This window comes from Pseudorasbora parva, chromosome 2 (assembly GCF_024679245.1).
Source record: "Pseudorasbora parva isolate DD20220531a chromosome 2, ASM2467924v1, whole genome shotgun sequence".
Classification (NCBI taxonomy): Eukaryota; Metazoa; Chordata; class Actinopteri; order Cypriniformes; family Gobionidae; genus Pseudorasbora; species Pseudorasbora parva.
In genome coordinates, this window is record NC_090173.1 from 3,620,585 (window position 1) to 3,633,435 (window position 12,851).

General features: G+C 39.8%; 1 protein-coding gene across 1 annotated transcript; it reads right to left on the reverse strand.

Moving 5' to 3' along the window:
- Nucleotides 1-8,342: 8,342 nt before the first annotated feature.
- LOC137090448 (erythroblast NAD(P)(+)--arginine ADP-ribosyltransferase-like) lies at nt 8,343-11,831 on the reverse strand. The gene is made up of 3 exons (XM_067454414.1): nt 11,707-11,831; nt 9,258-9,356; nt 8,343-9,182 (listed from the first exon to the last, which is right to left on the reverse strand). The coding sequence occupies exons 2-3, from the start codon at nt 9,312-9,314 to the stop codon at nt 8,466-8,468; spliced, it is 774 nt and encodes a 257-aa protein (XP_067310515.1). The 5' UTR covers nt 9,315-9,356; nt 11,707-11,831; the 3' UTR covers nt 8,343-8,465.
- Nucleotides 11,832-12,851: the final 1,020 nt, after the last annotated feature.

Here is a 12,851-nt window from a genome sequence, read left to right on the forward strand (position 1 = left end):
ATATTGTATAACACAAAAAGTGTTAAAAATGCAAAAAAAAAAAACATTTATCAAGAGACCAGAAAGTGTTCAAGACCATATTTCAGAAGAAAATACATTAGATGTCATTACACTTGCTGTATTAAATTGATATAATTAATCTCTTATTTAACTCATGCACCCAGAGAAAATGTGCGCTAACCACTCAAAATGGCGACTGAAACGAGAATACAACACTCTCAGAAACGTAATTCTAAAACACTTTTAAAGGTGCACTAGAATGATTGGAAACCATGTTAAATAGTTCTCTGAAATCTACATAGAGGGTATGTCAATCAACATAAACCATGCATGAAATGCGATTAAACTCACTCTTTTTTCACTCTTCTAGCTGTTTTTTGTGTGAATTAAAACTCTTTTTCTAGATTAAATACACTTTCTAACTCACTCATGCACAACACTTGTTGATTTACACAAGTTCACTGAAATGAACCTTTTACTGAATGATGTTCATACCTGTGAGAAACACGAGAGGACAGAAGTTGTCTTTCCACAGCGGCAGCCAGTTTATTACTTCTTCTTCTTCTTCTTCTGTTGTTTATATGGCGGTTGGCAAACCAACTAAAGGTGCATTTCCGCCACCTACTGGGTTGGAGTATGGAGCACTACTTGGTTGAATACACTTTTGGAGAGAAAAAAAAAAAAACTTATATAGAAACCCTTTATATCTTTTTTACCAGTTCTGTATCCTTAATAAATTTTAATACTTTCTCGTATATGTCATGCTTTGTTCCTTCTCCTAATATTTCCTTTAGTGAATAATTACTTACACCCCTATCATTTAGTGACTGAATTAATTCAAGTCTTTCTCTATTGTATGTTATACATTCTAATAATATATGCTTTACTGTTTCAGGATATCCACATTTGTCGCAATTACCAGTTTCATGTTTACTTATTTTATATAGACTTTGATTTAGTGAAGTATGCCCAATAGGTAATCTTGTAATTATCACATCCTTTTTCCTGTTATTTATAGTTGCTCTTTCCACCCCCACATTTCTTTGTATTCTATACATGTGTCTTCCTCTTATTTCATTATCCCATAACCTCTGCCACCTCTTTTTCACTTCAGTCCCAATCAATCCCTTAATTTCCGCTTTACTCATCTGAACTCTGATTCTGATCTCATGATCTTTCAATGACTCCTTTGCCAGTTTATCAGCTTCCTCATTTCCCTTTACTCCGACATGGGCAGGAACCCACAAAAAACTCACCCTTACACCTAAATGCTTTATGTTATATAGCTTCTGTAATGTTTGATTTAAAATATCTTGTCTTGCAAAAGATTTTCCACTTTCTAAACTCTGCAGAGCTGATAGTGAGTCTGTACATATCACACTACTGTTAGGCTGCTTTTCTTCTACCCATTGTAAAGCCAATAACATGGCTATCAGTTCTGTTGTAAAAACAAATATATGATCTGTTGCTCTTTTTGATATTTTAATATTGTACTGAGGAATATATATTGCTGCAGATGCTCTACCTGTTTCCGGATCTTTTGATCCATCTGTAAATATTTGAGTCATGTTGTTATATGCTTGAATAATATATTGTTGAACGATTACTTTTGATGGCAAATTTGATTCATTCTTATGCATCTCATTATGTATGAATCGGTCTATTTCTGGCATTGGGAATAACCATGGGGGTATAGATGAAATTGCAACAGAAGGAGCTACTTCTATCTCAGTTATACCCGTTTCCAGTGCCTCCTTATTTGCTACCCAACCAAAACTCTTTATATTTCCGTACTCATATTCCCAACAGTTTTCAAGTACCTTTTTAACTGGATGCCATTCATCATGTCCTTTTACATTGATCCAGTATCTCATTCTTAACTTTCTCCTACGAACTTCTAATGGCATTTCTCCCATCTCTACTTGAACAGATGGTACTGGAGATGTTCTAAATGCACCAGAACAAATCCTTAGAGCTTGAGTCTGAATTACCTCAATCTTTTTGAGCTATGTTTCTGCTGCAGAGCTGTATATCAGACTACCATAATCTATTGCCGATCTTATTAATGAGCTATATATTCTTCTTAAAGACTGTCTACTCGCACCCCACTCTACCCCAGCCAAGCACCTCATTACATTTATTCCCTTTTTACATTTATCTATTAGCTTTTGAATATGAATGCCAAATGTTAATTTAGAGTCCATCCACATACCTAAAAATCTTAACATTTTAACTTGTTCCAATTCATGACCATACATTTTTATACTTACTCTACTATTTATCCTCCTTTTTGTAAAACAAATTACCTGAGTTTTTGCAATTGAAAACCGGAAACCCCATTCATTTGCCCATTTTTCTACCTTATTTACTGCTCCCTGCAGACTTTTTACTACAAACATTTCATTTCTTCCCTTTTTCCATAGTGCACCATCATCTGCGTACAGTGACCTCCCTATTTCTATGTCAATTTGAGTATATATATCGTTAATCATTATGTTAAAAAGTATTGGACTACACACGCTACCTTGGGGAGTTCCATTGTCTATTGTATATATTTGTGAATACGTTGTCCCTATTCTAACTTGTATTGTCCTATTCAATAAAAAGTCCATGATCCAATCATACATCCGTCCAGTAATTCCCATTTTATCCAGTTTCATTAACAAACCCTCTTTCCATAACATATCGTATGCCTTCTCAATATCAAAGAACACTCCAACTACTACCTCTTTGTTCACTTGGGCCTTCCTTATTGCTGCCTCCAGACTAATTACAGAATCCATAGTGCTACGCCCCTTCCTAAAACCACTCTGGTATTGTGAAAATAAACTCTTTTTCTCAATAAAATATACTAACCTTGACATCAGTGGCGGCTACTGGTCTGTCAGAGAGGGGAAGCTCATTTTCGGCCAATTGTCTTATTTATTTAAAAGTAAATTCTGCCCTACGTTTCTTTTCAAGAAAATGGTCTGTTACCCTGTGAATGAATGAACGATCTAAAAAAATATTAAACTCTGTAAAACTGAAACAAGGAATGTGGTGTATAATTGTGTAAAATGTATGATGAAAATCAAGCAATTTCGCCAAGCAAATATCAAAGAAATAGGTTGCAGCAGTTTTTATTTCGACTGAACTTGAGAAATCCGCGATGGGACTGAGAGCGAATAGCTTCAGTGATTCCTTATAGTACAGAATCGCTGTCAGTCAAAAGGAGATGCAGACCCTCCAATCATCACGCAGAGGCTCGGAGTCCGGGCCAGCCCACTCCCCATTCACTCCCAGAGACGCTGAGCGTCCGTGGGCAGGACATAATCGCAGCGTTTATCCAATGACCGTCTAGTTTCGAAGCGCTGAAAAAAACCGTTCAAAGCAGCCCCATTGAAGTCAATGGACGCTGGGCTTCAATAGGGAAATGCACTGTGACGCTGCGGGAATGTATGAGAAGGAAATCGAGTCAGCCGACCTGCTATATGTAACTGATTCTGAACGAACTCGTCTTTGAGATGAACGTTTTCTAACGCATTTTTAGTCAATACAATGTTAATATAATAGTACATATTTGACCATTAATTTTGTGACATTATAAGGGAAGCCGAGCTTTCACTTGCAGTCTTAAAGAAATCGCCACTGCTTGACATTACCATTCTCTCCCTTAGCTTACATAGGTTAGATGTCAGAGCTATTGGCCTATAGCTGCTTGGTTGAGCTTTGTCTTTCCCTGGCTTGCCGATTGGTACTATGACCCCATGTTTCCATTCAGAAGGAAGTTTCCCTATTTCCCATACTCTATTATACAAACCTAATATTGTATTTAATGATGTTTCTGATAAATTTTTGATAAATTCTACACAAATGTCGTCCTGTCCAGGAGAAGTTTTCCTTACCCCTGAGAGTGCTCTCTTCATTTCATACATTGTAAATGGTTCCTCTATTACACTACCTGACTGCCCTCTTTTTTCTAAAATGTTTGGATTTTCTCTAATGCGTTGTCTCCTGTGTCTTCTCATTTCCTCTGTAATATTCTCATTACTGTGCACCTTCATAAATGTTTCTGCTAATACTTCTACTTTTTCTGTATCTGAAACTGCTGATTTTTCTTTATCTATTAAAACTGGAATACTACTATAACTCTGAATTCCACTCATCTTTCTAATCATCCCCCATATTTTATTAATTTCAATATCTTCACCAATACTTTCACAGAATTCTCTCCAATATTTCCTCTTAGCTATTCTTATTACACGTCTCACTTTTGCTTGTGCTTTTTTATAGTTTATCAAATCATTAAAATTAATACTTTTTCTTACTTTTCTTAGAGCTTTATTTCTTATATACACTGCTTCGCTACATTCCTCATTCCACCAGGGAACCACCTTTTTTCTATTCCCTGATTTCTTTTTTCCTATTGCTTCTACAGCTTCCTTCCGTATTGCTTTACAAATACTATTATTCAACTCATCTACATCGTCTGTATCTCCAAAAAATCCCTCCAAATACACTTCACTAATCTAATGAATAATGAATATCTATTCCTATTTGACATAATATTGGAAAATGGTCACTTCCTATATTATTGTAACTTATTACTTTCCAAGTACTTTTCCTTGCTAAATTTTCTGAAATCAAAGTTAAATCTATAGCTGACATCTTTCCACTTCCAATATAAATTATAGTGCCTGACCCATCATTTATACACACTAATCCTCTTAAATCTAACATTTCTTCCACTACCAATCCATTTCGCTCCCCCACAAAGTATTATAAGAATTAAAATCTCCACACCATACCATCTTTTGTCTACCATTAGCATCTATTTTATCCAAATCTCCTATATTTAGTTTCTTACATGGATTATAGAGATTCACTATTTTTATACTTTCGGATCCTTCCCATATTTCAACTACTATTACCTCATGTTCTTCATTAATTTCTACAATCCTGTATCCTATATCTTGTTTTATGAAAGTTACTATACCCCCTCCATTTCCGCCTGGTCTATCTCTACGTATTGCGATATATCCTAAAAGTATAAAATTAAGACATGGTTTCAACCAAGACTCCTGAACACAAATTATATCTGGGCGTCTTTCTTGTTTTAATATAAAGTTCTTAAATTCCTGTCCGTTTGCTATCAAACTTCTTGCGTTCCATTGTAATATTAGCAAACCATTACGAACCTCCACCACATGCTGTCTGGGTGTTCCCTACCGGTACTTTTAGTTTTTCATTGATCATCTCCACATTAATTCCTTCAATTTCCAAATACTTTTCTGCTGCTCTCACTATAATTTTAATTCTCTCTGTCCGACTTTCCGTTTGCCCTGAGCAATTTACCACTTCAACTATAAATGCTACAAAAGACACTTTATCAATCTCCACTGGATCCTTCTCACTCTCTTCTTTGCCTTTGTTCATTATATGAGGTGCAGCTTTCTTAATTTCTTTTGTTTTTGTTTCCTGTTCCACTTTCTTCAGGGCCTCAGCATATGTTAACCCATCTTCCACTCTTACATTTTGTACTTTCAGGACTTTTTGCCTCGCTTCACATCCTCCATACCCTGCGCTGTGCTCTCCCCCACAGTTACAACATTTGGGATTTACTCCTTGTTCGCATTTACCGTAATCGTGCTCTCCTCCACATCTTGCACATCTTTGCTTCCCTCTACATACTGCCGCAACATGGCCAAATCTTTGGCATTTAAAGCATCTTAATGGGGGAGGTACATATGGTCTTACCACATAACTCATGTATCCTAAATACACCCTTTCAGGTAATTTATCCTCAACAAAATGTATCATCACAGATAAACTATCCTTCTTTTCTTTGTCTTTGACATACTGAAGTCTTCTTACTTCCTTCACTTCTGCTCCAGAGATATTATTTTTGATTCTTTCTGTTGTCATGTCAGTCGGGATCCCTGTTATTACTCCTCTTACCCAATTTTTCTCTTCTGGAATTGAATTTGTTACTTTTTTCCCCAGTAAAGTTCTCATTCCTAGTGCCTTTTTCTGTTGCTTGTTGTCTTTACAAAATAACAGCAATTTACTCCCTCTCACCATTTTTGCATTATCAATCGGCCCAATCTCGTCATTAATTGCTTTAGTTAATTTCAGTGGATTTATTGCAGAATCTGATTCAGATACGAATTGTATCATTACCTTATATTCCTCCTTTCTTCTCCTTAACTGATGTTTCCCCTTATCACTATCAGAATCTGAAAACTGCCCCCAGTTTGATTTTCTTTTCCGATTTTCCACTACCTTCCATTCATTACCTCCATTTCCCACACCTAACACTTCCTCCTCCATTTCTGGATCGCTTCCAGAATCTCCTGCGTTTCCTACCATGCGCACTCCACTCTCAACCCAGCTGTTGCCAGCGCCCCGACCGCGACCTCGTGCGGCCGTCGCCATTCGTCAGCCGGCCCGAGAGACAGAAGAAGAAAACGCCGCATGAGTTGCCAGTTTATTACTGAGCAGTGAGCGCTGCACTGGGGGAAGTTACTCTCTCGCGTCTTTCATGTGCGGAAATTGCGCCATCTAGTGGTGTGGTGGAGTACTGCCACAAATGTGTTATACATTAACTCCGGTCTTAATAGAAAAATATCCTTTTGTGAAAAGGACAACAAAACAAAAAAACCTTTAGGAAATCATTGCATAAGCTATCGGCATCAAGAGGAAAAGCATTTATAATATATGTATAAAAATGATTATTATTATTAGGCTAGGCCTACTTTTATTATTAAATTGATATTACATGTAATTTGTATTATGAATTTTAAACGTTACCCCAAACGTTACACTTTTCAAACGTTACACTCACTTTTTCTGGAGGTGTAGCAGGAACACGAATAGTTGGTACCGATCATTTTATCAGAAGCAGTTTCTTAGCAAAACCTGCTTTATACTGACCCTTGTTTATAAAGCAGTCTGGTGAGAAATGATTCACGGTTTGCGCAAACATAAAAGCATTGACGTTGATCGGGGGGAATATTCCCTTCGAAAACAAAACTCAGCCACTGTCTTCAGCAGGTCGGATTTAGGAACATCAGAATGACTGCTGTGTTCATTATTACACCCCAGAACAGAACACCGCAATCGCTGAGACGCCATTCTGTTTCATGCATACTGAGCTTTTTCCACTGTTAAAGACTTGGATTCCCATCCTAAACATAGACAAAGTTTCAAAAACTAATGTTGGACGTTTGATGGAGTATTTCTGTGTCAAAAATATTCCTTCCGGTTTCTCACAAGTTTCAGAGAGTTTTTTTCGAGTATGGGTCGGCTTGACGTTAATAGAGCAGAAGGTCCTTGTATGGGCCGTACGGGCTCTTCTCCCGGTAGGGTGCGCGCGCGCGTGACTAGAGCGAGAGAGGAAATGCACGCCCATAAACACTCTCAGCTGCAGATCCAGTCGTCCGTGAACACTAATGTCGCGCGCCGCGCTCCACTTTATTCCTCTGGGTGACGTCGAACATGAAAAACTACAAGAACTACAAAAACCCCACAGGAAACAGGACACAGAAGCAATGAACAGATAAACCTCAACATAAAAGTCCCACAGAGTGCTAGACACAGAACAGATGTGACCCACAGAATGGAAGAATATCTTTTTATTCTTTTTACTCCTCTTTACAACTGTATACTTATAACTCTTAAGCATCTGTTGATTATTATTTTTGGAGGAGATTGTAAAAGGAGAGCAGTGTGCTTCACTTCATTCTGCTTGTTAATGGTGTAAAGAAGCGGACTCAAGAAAGGGGAGGCCCTGCGGGGCAAAGGTCACGTCCCCTACAGGAGCTTGTAAGGTCCAGGAGACATTCTGAACCTGCCTCATATAGGAGTACTCGAAATTAAAGAATCAGGCAGATAGGGAACCCTAACTCACCATTTTATTTTTATTTTTTAAATTCTCTTTACAACTGTCTGAATTATCATTGATTTTATTTTTAATTCTTACACATGGTATTTTTATTTTTTATGTAAAGCACTTTGAATTGCCATTGTGTATGAAATGTGCTATATAAATAAACTTGCCTTGCCTTAAGATAACCCAGTGTTATGTAATTTTCAGAAGTCAGGTATATATTTCATTCTTTACTTCAGAGTATTTGGTGTTACGTATGGATATTTGAATTGATTATGTGATTGGCATTATACATTTACCTGACTGTTAATAAATTGTTACACTTTGATTGATGCTGACTTGCTCTGGAATTATTCAGGGTATAATTTCAACAAAGGGTTAAACAGTGATAAACTATTAAATATAAATTACCAAATAATATCATATTTCACATTTTACAAATATTATATACATATATCACTCCGAGGACACTGAATGGGTCACTTGAAATAACTTTATTTCATTATGTTGAAAGTACTGTATGCTTTCTGACAAATACATTTCATTTGTGTAGAACTGATGTACATTCAGAGCACTTTGTTCAACACACAGTACTTCTTTATGGACTCGGTCTCGTGAATAGAGCACAGTTCAGGTCACTTTGTTTTCCAGTGCTGTTTAAAGTGTAGACGGTTTCACAATCACTTCTAGACTTGATATTAGTGACCCTAAACATCTCATATGGAGGAATCAGCACCTCTTTCTCATGAGGAAGCTTAGAATACTTTGACACATTTGCACCATAACAAGTGTTGATCTCGAAACAAGATACATTTCCAAAAATCGTTTTATTCTTAAAATTATAGGAGGAAGATGTAAATGAGCCAAAACGAACTATTGTGTTCAATACATTCTTATTAAATTTAACATTTGTATTCCGATAACTTACAATACATTTGTCTTGTGTTTGCTTCAGAATCTGTATTGCTTTTGTTAACAGAAAGTAAAGTGAGTACCATTCGTATGTCTTATTTGTGTAGCTGTGTTTCCCATGATGAGTATCATTATTGAAAACAAAATAGACTTTTCTGTCTGTGTACACATACATAGCGATTGAATGATTCCTTGTCAAGTTATTTTCTGGCTTCCTATGTTTTATTTCAGCTTCCTGCCAAGCTTCTTTAAAAGAAGATTTAGACATAGCGAGCTCCCTCTTCAGGTATTCTGTCTCCACCAGGCGTGTCATGTTCTCTGTACAGCCGTCATATTCATCATCAGTAGAATTCACTGCCATATCCAATGGATATGGTTCTTTATCAGCAGCAACTCTGTGATCCTGCAGTGACAGGAATCATAATGATCAATCATCAGTATTCATGTCTGTAATATTCATCCGAGAACACAAGCTCACCTGTCCCAGAGCAGCTGAAATGATAAGAAGAGCTTCAATGATCAGCAGCATCTTCATTCAGTGGAATCCCTCAGATGATCCTGAAGATCTAGTGAAGAACTGACAAGAAAGACAAGAAACACAACAGGGTTTCACGAATGCAACATCAATGACTCCAATAGGTATTCATACATAGATTAGCATAATACAACTGTGTTCTCGAACTTTTACAAAGTACAGTTTAATTTAAAAAAAAACTGCTATTTTCTGTCAGATACGAAAAATAATGGGTAGGTTTAAAGGTAGGGTTAGCATGTGTGTGTGTGTGTGTGTGTGTGTGTGTAATGGGTAGGTTTAAAGTAGGGTTAGAGAGTGTGTGTGAGTGTGTGTCCTTGTTTATATTACATTGTGGGGACTAAGTGCCCCCATAAGGATAGTTAAACTTGAGATCACCGCTTCTAAATCATACAGGATGAGTTTTTTTGAGGAAGTACTTATAGCGGGTTTGCTGTATACACCCCATGTGTTTAATTGTCCAATGGGCGAATAATTACCCATAGGACAAAAACGGATCACTTTTCTCAGTTATATAGATCGCCGTCTGACCTTTCATGATTACCTCGCTTCCGCTGGTCCGTTATTCGTCTGCTTGACTATCGGTTTGGTGGAGCGGTCAGGGTCCCGCCAACCCGTTATTTGTCCGATTACCCTACTATTCTTCAATTTTCGTGCCTTTCCATTGGACCAATCCTCATGTGGGCAGGTGCGGCCATGCCCCTTTCCCACGGACCAGTTATTTGTCCAATTACCTGCTAAAATTTCGATTCGCCATCGTTCGGACAAGAAAGGTTAGCGGCTCCTTGAGATTTGAGTTCTTGAATATATTTAGGTATGCCATTCGGGGGCCCCCTCTGAGCCAGGGTGCCAAACCTGGAGCCCGCGGGACCTCCGTGGCAAAATCCTTCTCTGCTATTTTCACAAGTGCCTTGCCAGAGCGGATTTGTGGATGCCGCTTCGAGAGGGAGACAGCGTTTTCCTTCTCGCCGTGGCCCCGGAGTCGGCGGAAATGTCCGGCGGACCCCCGGCTTCTTTCGGGGGTTGAAAGGTCAAAAAAGAGGCTGTGATCCCTCGGGTCCGGTATGGGCGTAAATCCGGCTTCGGATGGCCCCCGTTTGGGGACGGAAGCGCGTGGCATCTCAAGTCGGACGGAAAAGTCAGACAGATCCACTGCCTTTTTCAGGGGTCGAAAGGTCAAAAAAAGGTACAGCTTAATAAAGGAAATGTTTTTCTTCCTGTTTTTAAAGGAAAATGAAACAACTTAGGAAGGGCCGATCAGCCGGGGGTGCCATTTTCCTTCTCTGCACGATCCTGAGTCGGATATGGACCCGCGGGCTCTTCCCGAAAAGTCGAAAAGTCAAAAAAAGAGGCCGCGCTAAATCCGGCTTTGGCGGCCACCGTTTGGAGACAAAAGGTTGTGCCGCCTCGAGCTCGCGGATTGCGACTCTGAATGTTTCCTGTGATAGGTAGGTTTAGGGGCAGTGTGTGTGTGTGTGTGTGTGTGTGTGTGTGTGTGTGTGTGTGTCAGTGATTTAGGAGAAGTCGGTCTGAATGGCGTTCCTTCCAGATAACATCAGTTTGACAGCTTGGGTTTGAATATCCTTAACAACTCTCCTCCAACCATTCGTCTGCTATGAGCGAGAGATAAAAAGGAGGAGTGCTGAAGTAAAACCTTGCCCTCTCTTCAATATTCCGTTTCACTTGGTGTCACGGAGACAAACCCTGTGATTCCCTCATCTGGCCAGTAGAGGGCTCCATCCCCAGAATACTGACTCACATGCCTCCATTCATTCACCTATACGGACTAGCAATACATTTCCCACAAGCCCCGTCCTTGGACTCTGATCACCTTCCAGCTCCAGCTCATATGGACTTGTGTATTTAAGCTGCCAGCTTGTTTACTGACCACGATTCTGCCTAGTCTCCAGTGCTGTGTTTGCTGTTCCTGACCCCTGCCTCTACGACTAAGAATTTTGATTAAGCTTGCAAATGTATCCCATGTCGAGTGACGGTTCATTACACTTGGAAATACGTACAGCAGTTCCAGTTCATGAAATGGGAAGTCACAGCAGACTGAAGTTCCAAATACTGTGTTCCAACTTTCCAATATGTAAATATTAATTCCAATGCAATGTACACACATGTTCTGTAACTGTGACCATACACATTTTACTTCCTCCACGGGAATCCTCAAGAATGTGAACTGAACTATAAACCTGAATTTATTAAGGTGGAATTCAAGTGATTCCTTGTTTCTTTCTCTTTTCAAATTAAATCCAATAAATCACAATTCACATTTACACAAGACCAGACAATCACATTAAACCCCAATAAACCCAAACTAAGGAGTTTTAGTGTATCAACTGCACTACATTGAAGCTCTTAGTAATTTTAAACCACAGTGAGTACTCACAGATCCAGGGAAAATGAGATTCCAAGAAATCCGTACTTATCCCAAATCAGCAAGCACAAGAAGATAACAGCAGCAATCGCAATCCATGCATTGACAATATTGAACTGGTCTAGACAAACTCTGTCTACAGTGACTAATGACTAATCTTGACTAATCTTTGAACCATATAGATATCTGCATGCGTCATCCATGAGCATGCAACGATGGAGAACATGTTTTGGGGGATTTTAGGAACCAGAACCAGGCTGAATGAGCGAGTTAAAGTTTAGCTGCAGCGTGAGCTTATTTTATCTTAATATGCCTGGAGTTGAGGAATACAAACAGTTAAAATTCCCTCATTATTACTTTATCTATTCCACCACCATTTCAATTAAAATCAAAGTACAAAATAATAATGGTATTCGGTTTGCTGTAGGAACTGTAATATTTCTGCCTGGGGACCGCGCTGAAAATATCTTATTAACTATAATAACCTCAGTAATAATTCACCCCATTACAACACTCCCCACCCTCCTCAAAATGTAATAATGTAAATTCTGACATACCTGGAGTGAATCTGGTTTCCTGTGTGTGGCCCTGCGGCCTTGTCTCCGTGTGATGTTAGTCTCCGCGCGGCCCTGCGGCCTTGTCTCCGTGTGATGTTAGTCTCCGCGCGGCCCTGCGGCCTTGTCTCCGTGTGATGTTAGTCTCCGCGCGGCCCTGCGGCCTTGTCTCCGTCTGGCCCTGCGGCCTTGTCTCCGTCTGGCCCTGCGGCCTAGTCTCCGTGTGGCCCTGCGGCCGAGTCTCCGTGTGAACCTGCGGCCTTGTCTCCGTGTGAACCTGCGGCCTTGTCTCCGTCTGGCCCTGCGGCCTTGTCTCCGTCTGGCCCTGCGGCCTTGTCTCCGCGTGGCCCTGCGGCCTAGTCTACGCGTGGCCCTGCGGCCTTGTCTCCGCGTGGCCCTGCGGCCTAGTCTCCGCGTTGCCCTGCGGCCTTGTCTCCGCGTTGCCCTGCGGCCTAGTCTACGCGTGGCCCTGCTTCCCTACTCCACCCCACCACCACCACCAGGATGGTCTCTTCCATACCTCACGGGGGGGTCAGCTGCCCCTCTGCCTTCGTCTTCAGGCAGGATATGCAGAGTCCGTACCCTCTGATTGCGAGCTACAGA

What these genes read in the sequence shown, in the direction of transcription:
- LOC137090448 (XM_067454414.1), bottom strand. Translation starts at nt 9,314, where the DNA reads ATGAAGATGCTGCTGATCATTGAAGCTCTTCTTATCATTTCAGCTGCT. An exon ending in TTTCAGCTGCTCTGGGACAG is followed by an intron (nt 9,183 to 9,257) that starts GTGAGCTTGTGT and finishes CTGTCACTGCAG; the next exon opens with GATCACAGAGTTGCTGCTGA.